Source organism: Crocuta crocuta, unplaced genomic scaffold (genome assembly GCF_008692635.1).
Source record: "Crocuta crocuta isolate KB4526 unplaced genomic scaffold, BGI_CrCroc_1.0 scaffold115, whole genome shotgun sequence".
In the NCBI taxonomy this organism is placed as follows: Eukaryota; Metazoa; Chordata; class Mammalia; order Carnivora; family Hyaenidae; genus Crocuta; species Crocuta crocuta.
Window position 1 is genome coordinate 6,946,799 of NW_027530575.1, and position 27,803 is coordinate 6,974,601.

General features: G+C 48.2%; 1 protein-coding gene across 3 annotated transcripts; it reads left to right on the forward strand.

Annotated features, from left to right (window-relative positions):
- Positions 1-11,205: 11,205 nt before the first annotated feature.
- On the forward strand, positions 11,206-27,799 carry ECSIT (ECSIT signaling integrator). Of its 3 annotated transcripts, none has more exons than XM_077767905.1 (9): positions 11,206-11,283; positions 11,555-11,695; positions 16,728-16,847; positions 21,033-21,450; positions 21,824-22,047; positions 26,270-26,327; positions 26,444-26,592; positions 26,791-26,896; positions 27,466-27,799. In XM_077767905.1, the coding sequence occupies exons 3-9, from the start codon at positions 16,752-16,754 to the stop codon at positions 27,714-27,716; spliced, it is 1,302 nt and encodes a 433-aa protein (XP_077624031.1). In that variant the 5' UTR covers positions 11,206-11,283; positions 11,555-11,695; positions 16,728-16,751; the 3' UTR covers positions 27,717-27,799. The 3 variants fall into 3 exon arrangements, with proteins under 3 accessions (XP_077624031.1, XP_077624033.1, XP_077624032.1); XM_077767907.1 differs by having other exon boundaries at positions 26,839-26,896; XM_077767906.1 differs by having other exon boundaries at positions 11,269-11,287.
- The last annotated feature ends 4 nt before the right edge of the window (positions 27,800-27,803 follow it).

Genomic DNA, 27,803 nt, shown 5'->3' on the forward strand with positions numbered 1-27,803 from the left:
GGTCCTCAGCCGTTTGGCCATTTATAGAATCCGCGGGGCCTCTGAAGTCACTGCCCAGGCACGACGGGGGCGGGGTGAGGGAGCTCTTGGCGCGTCCTCAGACGGGGCAGCCCGGGGTCTCCCTAGGGGGCGACCCTTTCTGGGTCTGCCCTGTCCCTCTGATTCTAGGTCTGTGTCTGTTATCTCTCGCTCGGTCTCTGGGTTGCAGTAAGTCCGTCTCTACCTCGCCTAGTCTTTTTAGGTCTTTGTCTATGAATCTGCCAGTCTCTCTCTCTCTCTCTGTGTCTCTCTGTTCCTCTTTCTCTCTCCATCTCTGGGTCTCTGTTTCACCTTTCTAGATCAGTGGTTTCTCCCACTCGATGTCTGTCGTTTCTGCCCTTCCCTGTGTCTCTTGTCTGGTTGATGGCATAGAGGTAAAGAGAGAGGGGGCTGATTCCTTCCGGAGGCCCCAGCCCCAAGGGACTCCCCCATCCCTGGCTGCCAAGTGCACAGACCCCTTCTCAGCTCGTGTCTGGAGTTTCTCAGGCCCCAGGCCCTCTGTGCGTCAGTTTCCCAACTAAATGAAGGGTGGGATCTTATAAGAAATGGTGTTGCCCCGAAGGGATCGGGACAGCTATGAAAGAAAAACTCTGCCCCTCCTTAATCTTTGGAGTCCCCTAGAACCTTCCTGACTCTCATGGCCATCTAAAAATCAAAGCCCACAACTCTGTACTCGTGTGCCTCCGGGAGAGAGTTGCAGCGCCCTTCGCCCAGCACCTGCCTATCGGGCCTGCCCCCACTATGCCAGCCCCCTCCCATCTAGCTTTCCTTCCCTGAAAACAGGCAAAAGATGTTAATAATGTCTTCTGTTTCTGGAGGGTTTGCTCCATGCGAGGCGTCATGCTGGCACAACCCCACTTAATCCTCACTGCCACCAACTTGGGGTGGAAACTTGTAGACCCATTTTACAGATAAGGAAACTCAAGTTTCAAAGAGACCAAGCCACTCTCCTAGGGTTACGCTGCTCCACCTGCTCCTAGATCCTTCAACACGTACTTCTTTTTTTTTAAATGTTTTTTTTTTTTTAAGTTTATTTTGAGAGAGAGCGAGAGCATGAGGTGGGGGACAGGGGGCAGAGAGAAAGAGAGAAAGAATCCCAAGCAAGCTCTGCGCTGCCAGCACAGAGCCCGACTCGGGGCTCAAACCTACAAACCGCAAGATCATGACCCAAGCTGAAATCCAGAGTCGGACACTTAACCAACTGAGCCACCCAGGCACCAACCCCCTGCCAGCAATGTATTTCTTGAACACCCAAACACACTCCCATCTCAGGATCCTTGCGCTAGCAGTCCCTTCCAGCAGCCACATTTCCAAAAGATGCCTGCATGGCGTCTCCCTCACTTCCTCTGCTCAAATGTCACCACTTTGGAGAGGCCCTCCCTGACCACCTGCTCTAAAACAAAAGCATCACCCAGACTGACTTTGAGAGGATGAGCACGAGGGAATTGTTCACATGCATTTGCACCGGACAGTTGCTCTGTCTGCCTCCATAAAAACTTTCACTTTAAAAAGTCCTTTCTTAGGGGCGCCTCAGTGGCTCAATCTGTTAAGCGTCTGATTCTTGACTTCGGCTCAGGTCATGATCTCGTGGTTTGTGGCATCAAGCCCCGCATTGGGCTCTGCACTAAGAGTGAGGAGCCTGCCTGGGATTCTCTCTCTCCCTCTCTCTCTCTGCCACTCTCCACTCACACTCTCTCTCTCTCTCTCAAAATAAATAAATAAACTTTCTAAAAAGTCATTTTAAGAGCCCTCATTTATACCTGACACTAATAAAACATCGATATTAATTATATCTTAATAAAACAATAAAAGCCGCACCACTATCTCCTTTCCCCACCTTCTTTTTCGTATCATCTTCTGTTTGCTCAACATCTAACTCATCCTGTNCTCCCTCCCTCTCTCTGCCACTCTCCACTCACTCTCTCTCTCTCTCTCAAAATAAATAAATAAATAAACTTTCTAAAAAGTCATTTTAAGAGCCCTCATTTATACCTGACACTAATAAAACATCGATATTAATTATATCTTAATAAAACAATAAAAGCCGCACCACTATCTCCTTTCCCCACCTTCTTTTTCGTATCATCTTCTGTTTGCTCAACATCTAACTCATCCTGTGAGCATAAAAAGTCCACAGAGGCAGGGCTTGGCTTGTTTTTGTTCACCGCTCTGGCTCCAGTGCCCAGTACAAGTGCCTGCATACAGCAGGCGCTCAAAAAAGGCTCACTGGGTAAAGGGAATTAAAGTTGGTGAGCCAGGACTCAGACCCCATTTGTCTGAGATGTTGGTGTTCGAGCATGCACAAACGAAGGGTATCATTTCTAGGCAGTTCCTGGACTAAGGACAGTTGAGCTGGGGCTCTCCTTTGCGTTTCCATCCCAACCTTCCCCCAGAAGACCAGCGAGGGGGTTGGGCCGTGGGCATGGCTGAAACACCTGGTTGACAAGGGCAACTTTTTGGAAAAGGGGACCCGTGACTACCCAATGGGCCAAATTCGGAACACCCAACAACACCAAGTGCTGGGGAGGCGGCAAAAACATTGTGGATGGATGGGGGCAGTTTGTTGAGATCTTCCAAAATGTCAAGTGTCTTGACCTTTTCCGGTGGTTAGTTTCATATATCAAGTCGATTGGGCATCCAGATGGTTGGTCAGACATTCTTCTAGGTGTGTCTGGGAGGGTGTGTTTGGATAAGATTCATATTTGAATTTATTAACAGGAAAGCAGATTGACCTCCCCCATATGGAGGGGCCTCATTCGATCAGGCGGGGGCCTGGACAGAAAAAGGCTGACCTTCTGTCCAGTAAGAATTAAACTCCTGTCTGACTGCTTTGAACTGGGACATCCGTCTTTTCCTCCCTCCAGACTGGAACTGAAATACCAACTCTTCATAGATCTCAAATCTGCCAGCTCTCACACTGGAACTTACATTGATTGGCTCTCTGGGTTCTCAGAGCTTCAGACTTGGACTTGAACTACATCGTCTGCTCTCCTGGGCCTCCAGCTTGCCAACTGCAGATCTTGGACTTCTTAGCCTCCATGACTGTGTGAGTCATTTCCTTATAATAACACCCCCTCACCTCTCTCTCTTTCTCTCTATTCTACTGATTCTGTTTCTCTGGAGAATCCTGCTATCTAATACATCTTCTGATCCAGAAAATCTTTTTTAGAATATACCTAAGAAGTGCAAGTGTAGGTGTGAAAAGAACATTTCTTGCGTGCCCTTTTAATAACAAGTTACTCTGGGGGCGCCTGGGTGGCTCAGTCTTTAAGCATTCCACTCTTGGTCTCAGTTCAGGTCTTGATCTCAGCTCAGGTCTTGATCTCAGGGTTGTGAGTTCAAGCCCCACGTCTAGGACCCACGCTGGGTATGGAGCCCACTTTAAAAAAAGAAGAAGAGTAGGGAGAAGGGGGCTCTGGATCCATATTCCATGAGTCTGAGGCATGCCTTGTTGCTTCCTGGCTGTGTGACCTTGGGTAGAGATCTTTACTTCTCTGTGATTCCGTTTCCACCTCCAGGAAATGGGCATATTGTTAGCGCCTGCTTCCTAGGTTTTATTCTTTAACTTTCTACTTTTAGATAATTTTAGACTTACAGAAAAGTTGCAAAAATAGCATAGAGCATTCCCAGATACCCTTCACCTTGCTGTCCCTACTGTTAACATCTTACATAACCATAGTACATTTATTAAAACCAAGAACTTAACCTTGGTACAATACTATTAATACACTACAGACTTGATCTGGATTTCTCCAGGTTTTCTGCTCCTCCTTTTCTGTTCCAGGACCCAATCCGAGATCTCTCCTGGCATTTAATTGTCATGTCTCCTTAGACTCCTCCACTCAGTGACAGTCCTTTGTCGTTCATGCCCTTGACACTCTTCAAGAGAACTGTTAGTAGCTGTGTAGACTGTCTCTCAACTTGGTTTATCTTGATTGGATTGAGGTTTTCACATTACTGGGAAGGATACCAGAGAGGTGATGTCCCCTTCTCCTATCAGGGGGCTATGACGTCACCGTGACTCATTGCTGGTGATTTTAACTTCCATTCCTTGGTTAAGGTGCGGTCTGCCAGGATCCAACGCTGTGAAGCTTCTATTTTTCCTAGGGTTGTTTTGTGGACTGTGGGTAAAAGAGTCTGCATCGGGGTTTCACACATACTGTTGTGCTGTGTTAATAAATACAAAAAAAAAAACCAAAACAAAACCCAAAACTATGTACAGACCTGTGTTTGAATCCACTCCTTCTGTAAGGATAAACAAGAAAATAATAGCCATAACTGCCTCAAGAGAAGGGACACTGGGCGCCCTGAAGGCAGTGGCCAGGTCGCTGACAACTCTGCCACCCACGCGTGCCCTCACACACCTCCAAGCTGAGCAGAGCAAACTGCGCCTGCGCAGAGCTGGGCTCAAGTGCGCTCCCAGCAGCGCCCACGTGGCTGTCAACGTGCTGGGGAGGGAGGGTGCAAAGCCCCTTGTACCAGTAGTTGATTGGCTGGCTCGCCTCCCAGCCTGGCCAATCACAGGAACCTTCATACCACGGCTGCGCAGAGCCTTCCAGGCCGCTTATGTGTGGCTCTGAGTATCCTGTCCACATGGCAGTCCCTTGGCTTACAGAGAATCGGCAACTGCAGATATGGCTTTTGCGGAGGTGAATAACTAACTGTCCTTGCCTAGAGCCTCTTTTACTGCCAAGCCCCCCATTTTATGTGCTACTTAGGTTAATAGCCTTGAACTGGCGCTTTCCAGGGGAGCCTAGGAGCCGCCCTACTCCAATCGGACCTCATCTTTTATCACTTGTCTTTTTTTTTAAGTAGACTTTTAAAAACTTGTAGAATATGTACGACATAACATTTACCATTTTTAAATGTACAATTCTGTGTTATTAAGTACATTCATATTATTTTTTTTTTCTTTAAATTTTTTTCAATGTTTTACTTATTTCTAGGAGAGAGAGAGAGACAGTGTGAGCAGGGGAGGGTCAGAGAGAGAGGAGCCACAGACTGAAACAGGCTCCAGGCTCTGAGCTGGCAGTCAGCACAGAGCCCGACGCGGGGCTCGAACCCACGAACCGCGAGATCATGACCCAAGCGAAAGTCGGACGCCCAACCGACTAAGCCACCCAGGCGCCCCAGTACATTCATATTATTAATGCAACCCACACCACCATCCATCACGAGAACTGTTTTCAGTCTTCCAAAAGGGAGACTTTCCAAATAACACGAAGTGCCCATTCTCTCTTCCTTTTGGCTGCTGGCACACACCGTTCTACTTCCTGTCTCTATTTGTCTGTTCTAGGGATCCCCTATAAATGGAATAACACGGTATTCGTCTTTTTGCAACTGGTTTATTTCACTTAGCACAATGTCCTCAAGGTTCATCCATATTGTACCATATATCAGAATTTCCTTAATTTTTAAGGCTGAATAATATTCCATTGGATGTGTATACCACATTCACTTATCTGTCCGTCCATCCACGGACACTTAGGTTCCTTTTGCTATTGTGAACCATGCTGCCATGAACATGGTGTATAACTCTCTCTTCAAGTCCCTGCTTCCAATTCTTTTTTCTATAGACCCAGAAACGGAATCATATGGTAAGTCTATTTTTAATTTTGAGGAACTGCCATATTATTTTCCTTAGTGGCTGAACCAGTTTAAATTCCCACCAGCAGTATACGAGTGTTTCACTTTCTTCAAATCCTCACCAACGCTTGTTTAGACTTTCAAAATATATTGTACATATAGAAAGATGTGCAACTTATCTCAATGAATTAATCATCATGTTTTACAACTTTTATTTTTATATGTGTACTTATGATTTTTGGGAGAGAGAGAGAGCATGAGTGAGCGAGGGGTGGAGACGGAGAGAGAATCCCATGAGGTGCAGAGAGGGAGAGACAGAGAATCCCGAAGCTAGGCTTGAGCTCACGAACTGTGAGGCCATGACCTGAGCAGAAGTGGGACGCTTAACCGACTGAGCCACCCAGGCACCCCCCTGTCTTAAAACTTTTAAACGGAGCCATTACATATGGTAAAATGTACAAATCGTAATGGAAAGCTCAATGAATTTTCACATATATACTCGTGTAATCATCACATTGCTCAAGCTATAAAATATTTCTTTTTAAAATTTCCTTATTGGGGCACCTGGGTGGCTTGGTTGGTTAAGCGTCTGACTTCGGCCCAGGTCATAATCTCATAGTTTGTGAGTTCGAACCCTGCATCTGTCTCTTTGCTGACAGCTTGGAGCCTGGAGACTGCTTTGGATTCTGTGTCTCCCTCTCTCTCTCTCTCTCTCTCTCTCCTCTCCCCCACTCATGCTCACTCTCTTTCTCTCAAAAATAAATATTAAATTTTTTTAAAAAAATAAAATAAAATTTCTTTATTAATGTCAACCATTTTGTTAGTCACATGTAACATTTTACATTTTAACTTTATAAAAATATATCCTTCCTTGGAAAAATCTAAGCACATGGAGAACTTAAATTTCTCTACCTGTTCTCAAATTAATTTTGCATTTCCTTCCAGATCTAGCACATAGCATGTATTTGTTTTTAAACACATATACATATTTGTTGGATTAACGAGTGTATTTTGATGGTTTGTTTGAGCTGGCAGAATGACAGAAGGCATAAATCTAAATACTTAAGTTATACATGGGACACAGAGAACCAGACTCTATGCACAAGCAAGACGGGACTACACTTTTTGGTTAATTACATGGGTCAATGTTCCAAGTTCAAAATAGATTAACGTTAACAAGATGGCAGCCACAATTATATCTTCAACAGTTCTGACATTGCACTTAATTTTTTTCCAAGCTGCAAGTAGTTGGAAAATGCTTTTATAGGACAAGGGTCTTTGTGTCCCAGTTAGAATGCCAGCTCTCCAAGGCCAGGAATTTTTTGTGCTTACTGCTCTTCCTCAATGCTCAGAACAGTGCTGTTATAAAGGCAGCCCTCAATACATTCCTGTTGAGTGAATCTGAGCCTTCTCATGGTGGGATGGGAAAAGCCTTGGGTTCCTATGCACAACCGCCCCACCCCGCCCCCTTTCTGGCCCAGGGTCCAAGTCTCCAGCAGTACTGAGGGAAGATCTTTGAGATCTCTTCAATCATTTCCCACTGTTTGCTCTGGGTCACAAGGGTCTCCCTGCCTCCGCCTCGGACAGGGTGAAGTGGTACATCCATAGCGTGTTGCGGATGCCCAGGACCAGCATAGCCAAGGTCAACTCCCCTGGAATTTTAGAATGGCGTCACAAGGACGCCCAAAGCCACACCATTCAGTGAGGCTACTAGTGAGTTTCAGGGGCAGCTCACCGTACTCAGGAACCAACTGTGGACAAGTGAGTTGGAGGATTGGAGGTTGAGGGAAGGAGAGAGGAATGCAGCAGACCGGGAAGGTCCCCACGTGTCTCCAAACGCAAGCACCCAAAATTAGCAAAGGGCTTTGAGCAGCGAAGTAACGCAGACTGCCCTGGGGCTGGGAGAAGATGGGGAGAGGCAGTGGCAGGGGAATTAGTCAGGCATCCGGAAGGGAAGCTACGTGGGGCTGTCACCGGGACCGTTGGTTTAAATTGGTACATTCATCCATTAATTTATTCATTGTTGTGACTAACATCTATTGAGCACCTACCATGTTCCAGGGCCTGTCCCTACAGCTGGGGACCCTACACACAACAAACAAAATCCCCCTGTCCTCACAGAGCTTAGAGGAACTGAGCCCACAGGAGACGGTCAATCCATGCAGGTGTGGGGAAGGGGAGAGGTGCATCCAGGGTTCTTTTTTTTTTCTTAGTTTAAAAAATATATATTTATCTATTTTTGAGAGAGAGAGAGAGAGAGAGAGTGTGTGAGCGGGCAGGAGCAGAGAGAGAGAGAGGGAGACACAGAATCCAAAGCAGGCTCCAAAGCTGTGCTGACAGCTCAGAGCCTGTCGCGGGGCTTGAACCCACGAACTGCGAGATCACGACCTGAGCTGAAGTCAGATGCTCAACTGACTGAGCCACCCAGGTGCCCCAAGGGGTTCTTTACATGAAGCAGAAGAAGCCGAGGAGAGAAACTGCATGGTAACACGGGAATCTGATTCTGGTTTGTGGAGAATTTCCACCGAGCCTGGAGGGAGCAGGGGTCAGAAGTGTGCCAGGGATTGTGTGACTGGGACCCTGGGGTCCCACCCAGCTGGACCCCGTCTACCTTAAGGCCGGTAACCCGAGACATCAGCCACAGTCCACGGGGTGAGGTGAGCAAGGGGCCCACTGAAGCCTGGACAGCTGTGGACAGGGCGGCTGGGGGCCCGGCATGGAGCGGTCAAGGCCCCGGGTCAACCTCTGCCCTGGGCTGGGGCAGAGAGAGACAGCGGGCTGGACAATGAACCCCCTTAGCTGGGCCAAGCTCAATCTGCGAACCTTCCTGAAGAGGTCCCTCCCTCACCCGGTCATCCTCAGCGGTGTCCACCCCACTCCCCTATGCTGCCAGTTCCCCCACCCGCAGGGGTGCAGAGTAGGGGTGAGAGTGAAATGGAGAACGTCCCTCCGGGCCTGCTGACTGTCACAGAGTGCCATTGATGTCGACGGTCTCCCGGGAAAGCAGGTTGTACCTGCGGAGAGCGCTGATGGCAACGGAGAAGAGGATGAACACACACCAGGAGAGTTAGGTCGCCCCGCCCTTCTGCCCACGCCCCCGCCCTACTGGCTCCGCCCCCCACGACCTGAAGTCCTCCTGGAGGCATTTCCTCGTCCAAGTCGGAGCCAGAGGCTGATGAAAACTCGCTGGTTGAGCACCCAGAAGCTCATTTGGTGCGAGACCAAGTCAGAGGCTGGACCCCCAGAAGGGGTGCCACAGGGATGGGCTGGGGTGATCATTGCGCTGTGGCCAAGTCTCCTCCCCAAGTGCTGCCTCTGCCCAACTACCCAGCCCCCACAGCCAGTGGGGAGGATGCCAGCTGCACCATCTCCAATGTCGCCATGACCCGAGGCACGGGGATTATCCGGGATCACAGGCCTGCTGCACACACGGGAAGAGAAGTGTAAATCCAGGGACCCAGGCACTGCATCGCTCACACCTTTGGGGGTACAGCCAGCCAAGGGTAGACCCTGGGAACTGGGGGGCACACGGTCACACACAGAGATACCTACAAACACAGGGACAGCCTCCACTGTGGTGGGTGGGCAGTCATACCCAGAGAAAGGCATTGAGACATGCCATTGTCACACACACAGGAACACAGACACAGCCCCGTGCAGTCACAGAATTGGCCAAAACTGACGCACAATCATAGACACAGTGTGTGTGTTTTTTAATGTTTATTTATTTTTGAGAGAGAGACAGACAGACAGACTGCAAGTGGGGGAGGAGCAGAGAGAGAATGGGAGAGAGGGAGACAGACCATCTGAAGCAGCCTCCAGGCTCCAAGCTGTCAGCACAGAGCCTGACACGGGGCTTGAACCCACCAACTGTGAGATCATGACCTGAGCCGAAGTTGGATGCTCAACTGAGCCACCCAGCGCCCTATACGGACACAGTGTCATATAGTGTCACTGACATACCAGTGGTAGGAGACAAGCACACCCACACAAGTCAGAGACACACGGGATGTTACAGACACACACCAACCGTTGGACACAACCACACATGTGGAGTTGCTGAACGTCAGAGACTGTCCCAGACTCGACATAGTCACACAGTCACAAACAGCCAGAGATACACGGGGTGTCATGAGCACAGTCATGTACACACAGGGTCAGAGACTCATACAGTCACACCCAGAGAGACAGATGGGGTGTCACACATACACATGTCTCTTGACAGTGGGACGCAATCAGTTATTCATCCATAAGTCAGGGACACACGTGGCATCACGGTCAATGGCCGGCCAGTGTTCAGATGCAATCACATACATGTTATGGAATGGGCATGATCACAGAAATTGGGAAACGCCCCTGCGTGTCCCAGAGAGATGTGGGACAAATTCCACACCCTCCCACAAACACAGAATCACAAACATCCAGAAGGCTGTACCATTACAGGTGCACATGCAGCTACTGACATGTGGACACTGAGGACTCGCAGCAGTGCCCAGACCGGCCTGGCTCACACTGACACAGACAGGGACCATTCCTGATCCACAGCCAAACAGCCACACACACACACCTACACACCTTTGCTCAAGTTTTGGGATACTACAGACATGCGTGAGAACTCCCCCACTCGAACACCCCAACATGATAGACACACATACATACACACTTGTGGTCACAGGACACAATCATGAACGCAAAATCCCCCAGGACTCTCAGCCCTCAGTGAGGGTGGCCCGAGGTGTCAAACCAGACGGCAGTGAAGGAGGTGGAGGGAGGTGTTAGGGTGAATTCTCCATACCAATAGCACTTATATGGGTGTTCAGCACAGATTAACTCAAACTTCAAAAAAATCTCATGGGGGAGCACCTGGGTGGCTCCATCACCTGAGCGTGTAACTCTTGATTTCAGCTCAGGTCATGATCTCATGGTTATGGGATGGAGCCCCGTGTCGGGCTCCATGCTGAGCATGAAGCTTGCTTAAGATTCTCCCTCTCCCTCTGTCCCTCCTTCTTTCCATATATTTATATATTATATAAATGTTATATATATAATAGATAAGAAATTAAAAACATTAAAAAAATATATAATAAATGTTATATATAAAATATATAAATATATATAATATATAAAACCCCATGAGGTTATTATAATTGGCCCAGTTCAGGGTGAGATAACCCAGGCACAGATGAGTTAAGCACTAGCCCAGAGTCGTGGAGCTCGATTAGCAGAACTTGTCTCCTTCACTGCTGTGTATCAGTCCAGTATCCTCAGCGCCTAGCCTACGGTAAGCGCTCAAAAACGGTTAGGTGAACAAATGAAGGAATCGGCATCACATTTCAGATGGGAAAACTGGGGCCTCCACCTGGAGTCACAGGCCGCCTAAGTCCAGCCTCTCAGGGCGGATCGGTCCAATCATCCCTTTCCGTGCCTTAATGGGGGTGCGGCTTGCCCTGTTAGGGGTGGGGCCTGGCACGGTATGAGGCGGGACCAAGGTCCCTCTTCTGTCTTCCTATTGGTTCTCCTCCATTTTGGGCGGGACCTCTCTAAACCTGCGTTCTCGATTTGTTGTCTCCCCGGTGGCCCCTGACCTGGAAGCTGTCTTCGTAAAATGGCGGCGCCCAGAGCCAGGACCGAGCCGGTCCGGAGTCCGCGGCTTGCCGCGTGAGTATGTAGTTCGCGCGTGGGAAGGCGAACGCGGACTGCTGGGTTCTGTGTGGCTGGTTCTGGGCCGGCAAGACGGGAGGGCGGCCCAGAGCGACCCAGCTGCAGGGTCATGGCTGGTTCTGGGCCGGCAAGACGGGAGGGCGGCCCAGAGCGACCCAGCTGCAGGGTCAGGGCACCGTGACCTTTTGAGGTGGGGGGCGGGGACGTGCTGGGAGAAGCCGATCTCCCTTTACTCCCCTCCCCACGTCCCTAATCTCCTGTTTTGCAGATGAGACAGCTAAAGTTCAGAGAGGTTAAGGGCCTCTCCCGAAGTCACGCCGCAAGTTGGCAGCTAGGCTGGAATTCGAATCCGCATCTGTTTGTCCCAAGGAACCCAGAATACTGGCAGCCACCCTCAGAGCTGCTGGAGGTACACCCCGGCATGGGGGTCAGACTTAACAGATCATAGACGGTTGTAGAAACTTAGCTCTTTTCCCCATTCAACTGGTACTTGTTGGGCGCCTGCTTTATACCAGGCACTGTCCAGGTGCTGGAAACACAGCAATGAGGAAGACAGACAAAAATCTCTTCTCTCCTGGGGTAGCCAGACATTAAACAAGTCAGAAATGCAGGGAACAGGTGGCTTCACATGCTAATCATTGTTAATAACGCATTCATCAGGGTGATGGGTGCTTGGATTGGGAGTGGGGCTGTGGTCCAGGAAGGCCTCTCATTTGAATATAGACTGCATGATCAGAGACAGCTATGGATTAATACAGGAAGAAAGTTCCAAACAGAGGGAAAAGCAAGTGCAAAGGGCCTGAAACTGGAATAAATTTAGCTTGTTTAACCAACAATGTAGCTAGAGCTGCCAGTGATAAGAATTGAGTATGGAGAGGTAGACCCTGTCTGAATATTTTAAGTGTGATATAACACTAGTGATTTTTAGGCAGAGAACGCTAAAGCTCTCTCTGGCGTGGTGGGAAGGACTGACTGGAGGGGAAGCTGGGTAGGTCTTAAAGAAAGAGACCATGGATTGGGGTGGTAGATTGCAGATGCAGAGAAACGGATGTATTTGGGATGGATTTGGAAGTACTCATCAGGAGTACTTGTTGGACTGAATGGGACAATGAGGGACATAGTGGACTCAGAAATGACTACTGGGTTTGTGGTCCAAATGAGTAGGAATGGTGGTGTCATTGGCTAGGATGGAGAGGAACACGTTTAAGCAGGGATATCAGTTTGGAGCAAATTAAGTTGGAGATGGCTGGGTATAGGCCAAAGTGGCAGTTAGGTATGGAGGTTGGAGGCCAGGACTGGCAATAACTATTTGGAATCCATCAGCACACAGATCTTCATTTTTCAGACTTTCACACACATAGGAGAAACGTGGACTCTTATTAAAATGTGGATTCTGGTTCAGGACGTCTGGGTTAGGGCTGAGATTTTGCTTTTCTAATGAGCTCCCAAATGATGATGTTGATATAGCTGATTCCTGGAACACTACTTTTTGAGTAAGGAAGATTCAGATTAAGGTCTCAATCTTAGCAGTATATTAGTCTTTGGAGTGCTTTATTTTATTTTTTTATTTTAGAGAGAGAGAGAGAGCCTGAGAGGGGTAGGAGTAGAGGGAGAGAGAGAGAACCCCAAGCAGGTTCCGTGCTGAGTGCTCAGCGTGGAGCGCGACTCATGGCTGATCCTGTGACCCTGGGATCATGACCTAAGCTGAAATCAAGAGCTGGATGGATGCTCAACCCACTGAGCCACCCACGTGTCCCCATTGCAGTGCTTTAAAATGCTGATGCCTGCGCCCTACCTTTAAATACTTTGATTAATTATATCTGGTGTATGACCTGGGCATGGGAATTTTTAAAAGCCCCCAACATGGTTCTAATATGAACAAAGTTTAAGAACCATTAGAGCTGCCTACAAGAATACAGAGAAGAGGGGAACAGGTTGAAAGACACCTCAGGATAGCAGACAAATTCAGAATGTTGGACTCTGACAGATTCAGAATAGTGGAGTGGTTGGGGCGACAGCCAAGTTGGAGAGAGTGCGGAAGCACAGTGTGTATACAGCTTTAAGAGAAGCTTTGCTGTAAAGGGAGCAGAGATATAGAGCAAAGGCTGGAGGGAGTCTTCAGGTCAAAGTGGGAGGTGTTAGAGAAAGTTTAAATGGAGATAAGAATGATCCAGACATTTCCTTTCCCATTTTATGAGGTCAGCATTATCCTGTTACCAAATCAAACAGACACTAAAAGAAAACTATAGACCAATATCTCTTATGAACATGGATATAAACATCCTCAACAAAATAACAAGCAAACCAAATTCTAGCAACATATAAAAAGTATTATAGACCATGGCCAAGTGGAATTGATCCCAGAAAAGCAAGATTAGTTTATTTACTTATTTAAAAAAATTTCTTTTATACTTTATTTATTTTTGAGACAGAGCATGACAGAGCCTGATGTGGGGCTCGAACTCATGAACTGTGAGACCATGACCTGGGCTGAAGTCTGATGCTTAACCGACTGAGCCACCTGGGTGTCCCAGAAAAGAAAGATTAGTTTAAAATCTGAAAATCAGTTAATGAAATATACCATATGAATAAAATAGAGGACCTAACCTACATGATTATTTCAGTAGATGCAACAAAAAGTACTTCACAAAATCCAGTATCCTTTCTGATATAAACATTCAACATCTGGGTATAGAAGGGAATTTCTTCAACCTTATAAAGGCCATCTATGGAAAACCAACAGCTCACATCATACTTAATGATGAAAGACTGGATACTTTCCGCCTAAGATCAAGAATAAGAAAAGGATGTCCACTCTTACCACTTCCATTCAGCATTGTACTGGAGGTTTCAGCAAGGGCACTTGGGAAAGAAAAGAAGTAAAAGACATCCAGTTTGGAAAGGAAGAGATAAAACTGTATTTACAGATCATGTGATCTTGTATATAGAAAGTCCAATAAAAAGCTGTTGGGACAATAAGTGAGTTCAGCAAGGTTGTAGGATGGATCAACATATAAAAATAAGTTGTATTTCTATACTGGCATACTGGCTAAATGGAGATCTAACTAAATGGAGAAGTATCCCATGTTCATGGATCAGAAGACTTAATATTACTAAGATGCCAACATTCCTTAAACTGATCTGGAGACTCAACACAATCCCTATCAGAATCCCTCTGACTTTTTGCAGAAATTGACACCTGATTCTAAAATTTATATGTAATTGCAATGGACCCAGAATAGCCAAAACAATTTTGTTAAAAAAAAAAAGTATGAAGTTGGAGGATTTACACTTTCTGTAAAACTTACAAAACTACAATAATGAAAACAGTGTAGTACTGGCATAAGACACAACATATAGATCAATGGAATTGGAAGCCCAGAATTAAATGCTTACATTTATGGTCAACTGATTCTCAGCAAGAATGCCAAGACAAAAAGTACTTACCATGATGAGCACTGAGTAATGTATAGGATTGTAGAATCACTATATTGTACAGCTGAAACGACTATAACACTGTTAACTATACTGGAATTAAAGTTTTAAAGCTTAATTAAAAAAAGAAAAAGAATGCCAAGACAAAATGCAGAAATAGTAGTCTCTTCAAAAAATAGTCCTAGGACAACTGGATATCCACATGAAATGAACCCCTTTCTCACACCATACAGAAAAATTAATTTAAGGCGGATCGTAGGACTAAATGTAAGAGCTAAAACTATTAAACTCTTAGAGAAAACATGGGAGTAAATCCTCATGACCTTGGGCTAGGCACTGGGGGTTTTTTGTTTGTTGTTGTTTTTGTTTGTTTTAATTTAGTGGTTTTTTTAGAGACTACATCAAGAGCATAGATATAGAAGAAAAACATAAATTGGACATCATCAGAATAAAAACTTGTCCTGCAATCAGTAACATCAAGAAAGTAAATAGTCAACCTAAACAATGGGAGAAAACATTTATAAAACACAAGGGTCTAGTATCCAGAATATATAAAGAACTCTTACAACTCAATAATAAAAAGATAAGTAACCCAATTTTTTAAATGTACAAAGGATCTAAATAGACATTTCTCCAAAGAAGGTACACCTCGGCCAATAAGGGCATCAAAGAATGCTCAACATCACCTTTTCTTAAAGATATTTTATTTATTTCTGAGAGAGAGAGAGATAGAGAGACAGCGTGAGCAGGGGAGGGTCAGAGAGAGAGGGAGACACAGAATCTGAAGACAGGCTCCAGGCTCTGAGCTAGCTGTCAGCACAGAGCCATATGCGGGGCTGGAACCCATGAACCATGAGATCATGACCTGAGCCGAAGTCGGATGCTTAACCGACTGAGCCACCCAGGCGCCCCATCAACATTGCTTTTTAAGAAGTGCAAATCCAACCATTAGATATCACTTCACATTCACTAGTGTGTCTGTAATCAAGATGACAACAGGAATCGGCAGGGATGTGGAGAAATTGGAACTCTTACACATTGCTGGTGAGCGTATAAAAAAGTGCAGCCTCTTTAGAAAATAGTTTGCCTGGCTGTGTCAGTTGGAAAAGCATGCAACTCTTGATTTGGGGTCGTGAGTTCAAGCCCTATGTTGGGTATGGAACCAGCTTTAAAAAATTAAAATAAAAACAATAATAAAACAGTTTGGCAGTTCCTCAAGATGTTAGACAGGATTAATCATATGTCTCAGCAATTTGATGCCTGTGTTATCTACCCAGGGGACTTGTAAACACTTGTTGACACAAAACTTCCACCCAAGTGTTCATGGCAGCATTAGTCTTGTTCGTCAAAGAGTGGAAACAACCCCAACTATCCATCAACTGAGGAAAAGATAAATAAAACATGGCTGTATCCATATGATGGAATTTTTTGACAAGGAAATGAAGTCTGTTACGTGCTACAGCATGGTTAAGCCTTAAACAGGTGTTAAGCAAAAGAAGGCAGTCACAAAAGAGCACATGCTGTATGACTCCATTTGTATGAACTACCCGGAGCAGGCAAATTATAGAGACAGTAAGGTTAATGCCTGTCTGGGGTTGAGTACTGAGGGGATATAAGAGAGACTGCCGTTCGGGGATAGGTTTTCTTTTTGGGGTGACAAGAATCAGAGCAGTGGGTATTGTACAACTCTGCAAATATACTAAAAAACTATTGGATTTTACACTTGAAAAGGGTGAACTAGATGATAGGTGAATAAAGCTGTGAAAAAGAAAGAATGATCCAGTAGGGAGGGGGATGACGGTAGGAACAAATTCCTCAAGATAGTGAAGGGTGTAGCCCAGCAAAATGGGGACCCTTGACCGTAACAGCCATTTTAAGTCCATGTGGCGAATGAGGAAACCAGTGGGGCTGGGGAGTTGGCCATGCAGCCTGGAACATGGCCACAGCCCAGGAGGGGGCTCATCTCTGTTAGCTGGCTGATGCGGTCTTTTCTCTCTCTCGGCCAGGTCGTTGTCTGACAAGCAGAGGCAATGAGCTGGGCCCAAGCCATCCTGCTGGCCCGGGGCCTCTCCCGGGGCTGGGGAGGCATCTGCGGGGCTGCCCTCATGGGACCTCCCTTCTCCCAGGTAACCACCAGCTGGCCTATCTGCTCTGAGGGCTAGTTGCTTCTTTGTTTTAAGAAGTGCCAGTGCCCATGTGGGTGAGGGGCTTGAATTTGGAAATAAGGATATACGAGCTAAGTAGATGTGGGCAGTGACTGTGAGTGACTCCTGCATCCACTTGTAAAGATTGGGCAGCGAGTTGAATTTCCCTCCTTTCCCAGGGTGACCAGATGGCCCAAGCCTGTCAACGGGCATACATGGCCACAACAGCGATGGCGGGCACATACCTTGTTTTATTGTGCTTCCCAAATAATGTGTGTTTGTTTGGTTTCAGTTTTGGTTTTTGGTTTTGCTTTGTTTTGTTTTTTTTTTGTTTGTTTGTTTGTACAAATTGAGGGTTTGTGGCAACGTCATGTCAAGCAAGTCTGTTGGTGCCATTGTCCAACAGTGTTTGCTCACTTCGTTCTCTGTGTCCCGTTTTGGTAATTCTTGCAATATTCCAGACTTAATCTTTACTATCCTGTTTGATCTTGGACCAGTGAGGATGACTTGTCAAAAGCTCAGATGCTGGTTAGCATTTTTTAGTGGTAAGGTATTTTTTAATTAAGGTACATACATTTTTTCAGCCATAACTGTATTGCACACTTTAAAGACGATGGTACAGTGTAAACATAGCTGTATGCACTGGGAAGCCAAAAAATTCACTTGACTCCTCGTATTGTGACATTGGCATGATTGCCAGAGTCTAGAACTGAACCCTCAGTATCTCCGACCTATGCCTGTACCTCCCTTACCGAGCAGTTCCTCTGGGCCAGGCCATGTGCCATGCTTTTTGTTTACATATTCTTGTTGGTGATGTCTCTCCTTCTTTTGGGCATTCTAGAGCTTCCGTTCTGATTTTTTTTTTTTTTTTTTTGAGAGAGACAGAGTGCAAACAGGGAAGGGGCAGAGAGAGGGAGAGACACAGAATCCGAAGCAGGCTCCAAGCTCTGAGCTGTCAGCACAGAGCCCAACACAGGGCTCGAACTCATGAACCGTGAGATCTTGACCCGAGCTGGAGTCAGATGCCTAACCAACAGCCCCCCAGAGGCCCTGCTTCCTTTCTGATTTTTTTAAAATGTTTTTTAATGTTTTTATTTATTTCTGAGAGAGAGAGGCAGCATGAACAGGAGAGGATGAGAGGGAGAGGGAGACACAGAATCTGAAGCAGGCTCCAGGCTCTGAGCTAGCTGTCAGCACAGAGCCCGACGCAGGGCTCAAACCCACGAACTGTGAGATCATGACCTGAGCCGAAGTCGGACACTTAACTGACTGAGCCACCCAGGCGCCCCGCTTCCTTTCTGATTTTTGACCTCTGCACACACCTATGGAATCAGCTGCCTAGTTTCACCTTATTTAAGCAGGACATTGGGATAGCTGTTGGGGCAGAGAGCAGGGTCTCTGATCGCTCTGTCACTTTGTAGCTGTGTGACACCAGGCATCCCACTTCACCTCTCTGGGCCTTAGTTTCCTCCTCTGTAAAATAGGTCACCTAAAAGCACTCTCTTAATGGGCAGTTGGAAAGATTAAATGAACTTCACATTCAGAGAGTGCTGAACAACCCCTGGAAGAATATTAAGTAACTATTAGCTCTTATTTGCCATATATATTTTATTTTGAGAGAGAGAGAGAGAGGGAGCATGAGTGCAAGTGGAGGAGGGGCAGAGAGAGAGGGAAGAGAGAGCATCCCAAACAGACTCCATGCTGTTAGCAAGGAGTCCAACTCTGGGATTGATCTTACCAATCATGAGATCATGACCTGAGCTGAAATCAAGAGTCAGACCCTTAACTGACTGAGCCCCCGCCCCTCCAGGTGCCCCTCCCCATATATTTTTATTTTATTTACTTATTTTTTAAAATGTTTTTTATTTATTTCTGAGAGAGAGAGAGTGTGAGCAGGGGAGGGTCAGAGAGAGAGGGAGACACAGAATCTGAAACAGGCTCCAAGCTCCGAGCTGTCAGCACAGAGCCCGACACGGGGCTCGAACCCACGAACCGTGAGATCATGACCTGAGCCGAAGTCGGACGCTTAACTGACTGAGCCACCTAGGCGCCCCTCGCCATATATTTTTAAAGATGCCTTATGTTTAACCATTCTAATTTAAACATTCAGCTTAATTTAAAATCAGAAATTTGGTAGGGTTACTATCTGTGCAAGGGTTAGCGAACATTTTTGTACTGAGTCAGATAGTAAGTATTTTGGGCTTTGCAAGCCACACGGTCTCTGTTAGAACTACTCAGGTCTGCCACTATAGCACAAACAGCCCCAGACTAGGCGTAGTGAATGTGCACGGCTGTGTTCCAATCCAACTTTATTGACAAAAGCAGGCGGTGGGCCATATTTGCCCCTCAGGCTGTAGTTTATGGTCTTAGGTCCCAGAGGGATCTTGTCTGTCCCCAGCAGGCTCCACTCCTAACTTCTGGGGAACAAGATCTTCTTGACCCAAGGGAAACACTATAATAACAGATAGGGAAACTGAGGCCTGAGCAGTAAAGCAGGATGTGGGCATACCCTAGCAGAGGACAGGCAAGCCAAGATCCCTGCTGACTCCAAAATCTACATTTTTTTTTTTAAGTTTCTGAAATCCATCTTTCGGGTAGACAATCCAGTTAGTTACAACGGGCAGTGTAGTTCAACACTCAGAAAGTTTGGACACTACCCCACGACACCACTTAGCTCCCCGCTCTCGAGGCAAGAAATGTGTCCCACTTAATGCATTTCCTTCCAGATATATTTCACAGGAGCAAAAACTTTATATACATACAGTCGATTCTCATTATCTGCAGGGATTATATTTTATAAAGTGGCCGCATTTATTGAATTAGTGAATACTGAACTGTCGCTTCCAGGGAAATGTGGGGTAGGTTCCCGTGAGCCTCTGCTCACATTTTCATCAACCATTCAATACATACCTCGTTAGATGTGTGTTTCTGTTTAAAGACACCTTATTTAGTATATATTGTTGGGGCACCTGAATGGCTCAGTCGGTTAACTGTCTGACTTCGGCTCAGGTCGTGATCTCGCGTTTCGTGGGTTCGAGCCCCGCATCGGGTTCTGTGCTGACAGCTCAGAGCCTGGAGCCTGGTTCTGATTCTGTGTCTTCCTGTCTCTCTCAGACCCTCCCCTGCTCACGCTGGGGATAAATAAATAAACATTTTTTAAAAATTTTAAAAAAATACATATTGTTGACTCATTAACATTGAACTCCTAGCCAACAGCACTATAATTCAGGCCTGAATGAAGCGTATGTACCGCACGGTATTTTCTCTGTAAAGAACAGCAGAGCCTTCTTACCTGTAGGAACACTAGACAACCCTCCAGTACTATGCGTGGGGGCCATTTTTAACTGCAAAATCACTGACCAAAAGACGTGGAAAATGTGCACTAAGTAAACCTCTAAAAGGATGCTTCTTGACAATCTGAGAGCCGAACCCGGAAGGCCGCGCATCTCCTTCTTCGATCTCAGCTGGGAACCAATGGGCTTGGGTGACTCCGATTTTCCACTGCACGGCCTGTGTCTGTGAATGACCAGGAAAAGTGCGGACAGTGCCGACCTGGGGATTACAAATCGATTTTAGCAAGTAGGCAAATTTGCAAATACGGAACCCACAACTAACGAAGATCTATTTTATGTTAAGTGGGTGAGGCTTTTTTTTTTACACATGTGGGAACTTCCTCTGCACATCATTTCACACGTTGCTTGATTTCCTTTTATCATATACACCTTGGAGCTCGTTCTGGGTCACAGAAGACCCTCCTCAGTGTGTCTGACAGCTGCAGGCGCTCCTTGTCCAGGTTCATGGCCATTTGCTTAACCATTTCCTTGCTGATGTGCACTGGGGCCATTTTCCACTGCTGTGGTGGATGGACACAAGTCATTTGGCCCAGGTTTGCTCATAGCTGTCAGATTTAAAAACCAGACACAGGATCACTTTATCAGAGGGTATGTGTTTGTTATTCCGGTGAATATTGCCTCCGTGGGGGTTTTACTCTTGTTTTCTCACACTTTGTAACAGTGCCTGATCTTGAGCTGGTAACCACAGCACCACACGCCCTCTGAGGCCCTGAGGGATGCCCACTGGCACCTTTCCCAGGAAAGAGCCAGCCCCGGCTGTCCCCCAGGGGCCCTGGGAGGTGCCACATTCCAGCAGCGGTCTCTCTGTCCCCAGGTGTCCCTACAGGTCCCACGGGGTCTCCACTGCAGCGCGGCCGCCCACAGCTCTGACTTGTGGCTGGTCCCTCCGCCACCTCCGCCCCCAAGGGGACCCACCCGGGCCCTGGCACCCCACGAGGAGCTGTTTAGGCAGGCATCAGATGGGGCGCGGGACAAGGCGAACTTTGTGCAGGCCGTGCAGGCCTTTGGGCAGCATAACGTGCACAAGCGGGGCCATGTCGACTTCATCTACCTGGCCCTGCGCAAGATGCGGGAGTATGGCGTCGAGCGGGACCTGGCTGTCTACAACCTGCTGCTCGACGTCTTTCCCAAGGAGGTCTTCCGGCCTCGAAGCATCTTCCAGAGCATCTTCATCCACTACCCCCGGCAGCAGGAGTGCGGGATTGCTGTCCTGGAGCAGATGGAGAGCCATGGTGAGGCCAGCAGGCCCGGGGGGGAGGGGGGCGGGGGGGAGAGCAGGCCCCTCCATCGCTCCATGGCTCTCACCTGCCTTTTCTCTTTCTGTTTGGCTGGCTTGCTCCCCCATCCCCTCTCTTAATCTCTCCTCTGTCTCTCGTCTCCTTCCTCTTTCATCTCTCCCTCGGACCTTTCCTTAAATTCTGATTCTTTTCGCTGTCGTCAATTCCCTGACTTCAATTCTTCCTGTCTCTGGTTCTTTCCGTCTGGCCCTTCCCATGATTCTCCCTTGGTCCCGGCTCTTCCGCCCCTCTCTGTCCCCTGTGTCTCTGGCTCCCCTTCTCCCTTCTGCCCCCTCCCTGATGCTCTGCCTGCTTCTGCCGGATACAGGGTTGATGCCCAACAAGGAGACTGAGTTCCTACTGATTCAGATATTTGGACGGAAGAGTTACCCCATGCTCAAGTTCGTGCGCATGAAGCTCTGGTTCTCCCGCTTCAAGAATATCAACCCCTTCCCAGTGCCCCGGGACCTGCCCCAGGACCCCGTGGACCTGGCCACCTTGGGCCTGCGGCACATAGAGCCCAACCTCAGCGCCAGAGTCACCGTTTACCAGGTAATCCACCCCTGTCCGCACCCTCGGCCACAACCTCGGGCTGAGCCCTCGCTAGATTCCCATGGCCCTCACTCCTCCCGGCAGCTTGACCTCTGATCTCTTCTCCCACCTCTCCCCCCATCCTGTCTGCATCCTGGGCATCTGTCTTCCTTTCTGCCAGTTTTCTTCTCAGGCTTTTGTGCTCACTCTTCTTTCTGCCAGGGACAGTTGTCCCCAGGACCTCGTGTTCTTCGGGTCTCGGCTCTGCTGTCCCTTCCTCAGGATCCCTTTCCTGACCACCCTAGCAGAGGCACTCTGGGTGCCTGGCTTGGTTGCTCATTCACCGTGACTCAGTTTCCCCTGTGTCTGTCAAGGCTCAGCACAGAGTCTGGCACAGAGCTGAGCTCAGCAGTTGTTTGCTGAATGACTGAATGGAATAGTCCACACACACACACACGCTCCAGTGGCCTAGGGTCCCCACTCATGTAAGATCACTGTAAGATCACAAGGGGATCCTGTGGTCCTGCAGGCCAACCCCAGATAACAGATAGTTTCTCTCAGAACTGCTGGTTCTGAGATGGAGAAGCACTGGGGGCTCTGGGGGCCCAGAAAGGGCAGGGGCACAAAAGGCTTCCTGGAGGAGGTGAGGGTAAGCTGTACTCAGGACAGAAGAGACAAGGAGAGCCTTCTAGGCAGAGGGAGCAGCATGGGCTTGGGTTCCCAGGGCAGCTGGGAGTTGCTGGAGATACAGAAAGGGCTTCCTTTGGCCGGTGCAGGGGGTTGGGGCTGGGGCAAAGAGGTATGGAGGGCACCGGGTTAAAGAGTGTGGTTTGAACCTGTTGGTGAAGAGGGAGCCACTTAGAAGTTTTAAGAGGAGGAAGGATGGGGTGGGAGTTCTGTTCTGGAAGGAGTTTCTGTTTCAAAAGCACCACATGGTGGCCACATGGATGGTGTTGGATGGGGACGGGGAGGGGTGGTGGGAGGGGTGGTGGTAGGTGGGCACAGGCCCAGTTAATAGGAGAGTGGGTGATGGGGTGTCTGGGGGAGAAAGGACAGAGACTCAGCCTGGAGCCTGGTACGGAGGAAAGGTAGTCTTTAACTCATGTCTTCAGTTTGAAAAGGAAAGCGTTTGGGGCACCTGGATGGCTCCATTGGTTAAGCGTCCGACACTTCGGCTCAGGTCATGATCTCACGGTTCGTGAGTTCAAGCCCCGCATTGGGCTCTGTGCTGACAGTTCAGAGCCTGGAGCCTGCTTCGGATTCTGTATCTCCCTCTCTTTCTGACCCTCCCCTGCTCACTCTCTCTCTCTCAGAAATAACTAAAACATTTAAAAACAATTTTTTTTTAAAAGAAAAGGAAAGCGTGTTCTTGATACCACTGAAGCCAGCGGTATCAAGAACACAGGATGAAGGCTTCTCCCAGAGCCTGGCCCCTCAGTCCCCAGCCTCCTTCCCCGGAGGTCACCACGTCTGTGTCTCCTTCCAAAGAGGTTCTTTGCACTTGCAAGCAGACCTATCCTTTGTACCCATTCTTTTCTCCCCCTAATTATGAAACTCACACACAGAAAGGTTGAAAACATGGTAAAATGATCACCAACACCTCCTGGATTTAGAACGGGAACGATCCAGCCTCCGTCAAGAGGGAATTGTCTACATAGATTATAACGCCTCAGTCAGGTTGGTCAAAACAAAACAAAACACAAACAGGTGAGAGGTTGAAGTATGTTCAGTGGCCCAGTAAACTCCCTTCAGCGTGAGAAGGGAGGGGAAATAAAAGTGCCTATTATCTATTTGCCTATTTTCACAAAAGTAAATCACGGAAAGTCTGAAATGGGTAGAAATGATGATCTCTGGGCAGGTAGAGGAGATGCAGTAGAAGGAACAAGAGTGGAAGAAAGGCACCCATTTAATACAGATTGACATTTAAAGTATGTAAATGGTGTAGTGTATTTAGTTATTTATTTATTTTTAAACATTTTATTTATTTTTGAGAGAGAGATAGAGACAGCATGAGCAGGGGAGGGTCAGAGAGAGAGGGAGACACAGAATCCGAAACAGGCTCCAGGCTCTGAGCTAGCTGTCAGCACAGAGCCCGACGCGGGGCTCGAACCCACAAACCGTGAGATCATGACCTGAGCCGAAGTCGGACGCTTAACCGACTGAGCCCCCCAGGCGCCCCTGGTGTAGTGTATTTAAAACAAAATCAAAGAAATGGGGAGGCGGGGAAACGCCACCATATTGACAACAAATGAGACAAAACACATTTGGCTAAATGTCTCACTGACAGCATAACTAAGGAGACAAAAAGTTCTTCCGAGTCAGTCATCCAACTGCCCATCCTTCATGGTGTCTATTCTAAGAACAAACAAATCTGTAGAGAAATTCCAAGCTTCCCACGGCGTTCTGGTTAGCAGTAATTTCAAAACTATGTATTTTGACGGATAAGTAAAGGTGTTACTGTTGATAGAAACCAAGATTTTTAGTGTCAGAGAAAAATACACAATCAAAATGCTAAAAAAACCCAAAAAACTGCAACACGGTGTGAAATTTAAAATGAAAAATCAGGATTAAAAAATCAGCATTAGGGGCGCCTGGGTGGCTTAGTCGGTTGGGTGTCCAACTTTCGCTTGGGTCATGATCTCGCTGTAGTGGGTTCGAGCCCCGCGTCGGGCTCTGTGCTGACTGCCAGCTCAGAGCCTGGAGCCTGTTTCAGTCTGTGACTCCCTCTCTCTCTGACCCTCCCCTGCTCACGCTGTCTCTCTCTCTCTCTCCTAGAAATCTAAAAAAAAAAAAAATCAGCATTAAATTATTCAATTAAAAGTTTCAGGAGCCAAACATAACATTGTTTTACCCCCCGCACCCCCCATTAAAAAAAAAACCTTCTACTTAAAAGGCGCTGGAGTGGCTCAGTCGGTTAAGCGTCCGACTCTTGGTTTCGGCTCAGATCATGATCTCACAGTTTGTGAGTTGGAACCTTGCGCTGGGATCTGCGCTGGCAAGCCTTGGGGTTCTCTCTTTCCCTCTCTTTCTGTCCCTCCCCTACTCGTGCTGTCTCTGCCTCTCTCAAAATAAACAAATAAACCTAAAAAAATGTTCCTCCAACGAAAAGCATTTTCGCCATGTTCTGTGCCTTGCCTTTTGCCGTTTTTACTTAAGAACATGGCTTCTATGTCTGTACCCATTGATTCACCTTTGTTCTTTTTAACTTGAAAGGATGGATGACATGGGTTGCAATAGTTGTATGCTCTCAGACATTCTAGTCAAAGAATAGATGCATTTTTTAAAGTTTATTTTTGAGAGAGAATGTGTGTGCACACGAGCCTGCATGTGAGTGGGGGAGGGGCAGAGAGAGAGGGGAAGAGCCTGACGCAGGGCTCGAACTCATGAACCATGAAATCATGACCTGAGCTGAAATCCAGAGTCAGATGCTTGGTCAGACGGAGTTACCCAGGCACCCCAACATGCATTTTTTATTAAATTAAATTGCATCTGGTTTTTTGAATCCCGGCAGTATGTGACATCAAAAAGATATAAAAGAGGGGGCGCCTGGGTGGCTCAGTTAAGTGTCTGACTTTGGCTCAGGTCACGATCTCATGGTTTGTGGGTTCGAGCCCCATGTTGGGCTCTGTGCTGGACACCTGTTCAGAGCCTGGAGCCTGCTTCGGATTCTGTGTCTCCTCTCTCTGCCCGTCCGCACTCATGCTCTGTCTCATTCTATCTCTCAAAAGTAAATGTAAAAAAATATATATATATAAAAGATTTCCTTTTCTCCCAGTTTTCTGCAGAAGCAAACCCTGATTTGCTTCCCATGTCTCCTTCTTGGGAGTATGCTGTGCATGTGAAATTATTTTTCTTTTCACAACGTCACAAGCACGGAGTACTTAGTGTGTGCCAGGCACTGTTCTCAGCATTTTAGAACCGTCTGAATTAAGTGCTATTTTCCCCATTCTGCATCTGGAGAAACTGAAGTGCCCACAGGTACAATGACTGGACCAGAGCCACACAGCCTGTGGCAGAGCCTGGATTTTAACACAGGTAGGCGGGCTCCAGGGTCCCCTCTGTGTGCACATCTTCAATGTCCATGGCTCGTGCCAAAGTGGATAGAAGTGAGCAACGGATGGGTTTGAGTTGACGGGTAGGAGGCCAAGAGGAGCCCTGAATTTGCTGGGCCCTCCCCTTCCCCATTACTCTCCCCCGGGAGGGACTAGGGCCCACAAGCTTCCACCCGTGCTCCTCCTTGCAGATGCCTTCTTCTAGAGACTCCGAAGGTGCGGCAGACGCCCCTGAGCCCCACATTGTAGGTAAGGCTCTGGCCTGAGGTGGCTGGATTCTCACTGGGCCTGCTGGGTGGGCTCCGTGGGCCTTTGGGTAGAGCCCCTCAGCCAGGGCTCCCTGGGCATGCGTGTCTCCCTACCAGGCATCCAGACCCCGGATCAGCAGGCCGCCCTGGCCCGCCACAACCCAGCCCGACCTATCTTCGTCGAGGGCCCCTTCTCCCTGTGGCTCCGAGACAAGTGTGTCTATTATCACATCCTCAGAGCTGACTTGCTGCCCCCTGAGGAGAGGGTGAGAGCCCAAAGCTTGAGTGGGGGTAGGGGTGTGTGTGTGGTCAGGGTGGGCGGGCACCACCCTGAGGGCTCATGTGAGATCTCAGAGGTGCTGGGGGTGGTGGGGCAGTAGATGGCCCCTGGTTTGGGGATAGGCTGCAGCTGGCTGCAAGATCGTGGGCCTCTCTCTCTGCCTGCACCTGCCTCTCCGGGGTAGGAAGTGGCAGAAATTCCAGAGGAATGGAATCTCTACTACCCAATGCAGCTGGACCTGGACTATGGGAGGAGCGCCTGGGATGACTATGAGTTTGACATCCATAAAGGTAAAACTGGGATGAGCACCAAACACGGCTGGGATGAGACCTCTGGGGTGGAAGGGTGGCACCCAGGCTGAGACATAGCCCAGTTACCACATGCAGACCCAGCAGATGCACACACACAAGTATATACATATGCACACATGTGCATGGGTGCACACACACACACACACACCTCACTCCTCAGGGGCTCCACGCCTGTCAGCCCTTGGTCATGGGACACCTCTGAGCTGGCTACTGAGTGTCACCAGGACAGGCTCAGTCCCTGCCCTTAGGTCCCAGTGGGGGACCAGGCAAGTTAAATTATACTCTTGGGGCCTATGGGGAGGAGCACACCACTGGGCTTCAGGTGGGGTGTGGGGAGGACTTCCCGGTGGAATGTCAAAACCAGGAGGCATCACTTAGGTGACGCATGGGATTGGCAGTCTAGACAGAGGGGATGTCTTGTGCCAAGGCTTGGATGCACAAGAAACATCCGCCCGGTGGCCTGGAAGGGGTGCAGGGCTGGGGGGGGAGGGGGGCGGTGCTGCTCCAGTCCCCACTGCACAAACTCTGACGCCCGTTTCTCCCAACAGTGGAGGAAGGCCCTATCTTCGCCATATGCATGGCGGGTGCCCACAACCAGGCCACGCTGGCCAAGTGGATCCAGGGCTTACAGGAGACAAATCCAGCCCTGGCCCAGATCCCCGTAGTCTTCCGCCTGGCAGGGTCCACGGGGGAGCTCCTGGCGACCTCCTCGGGACTGGAGGAGCCGCCCCCGCCCCCACCAGAGGGCCAGGAAGAAGAGGAAGACAATCAGCCGCGACAGCAGCAGGGACAGAGCTGAGCGGTCACCAGCACAAGCTACGGACTGGTGCGATAGCATGAGACTCCCTTTGAGTGTACAGCAAATAAACGTTTTCCGGCTGAGGGC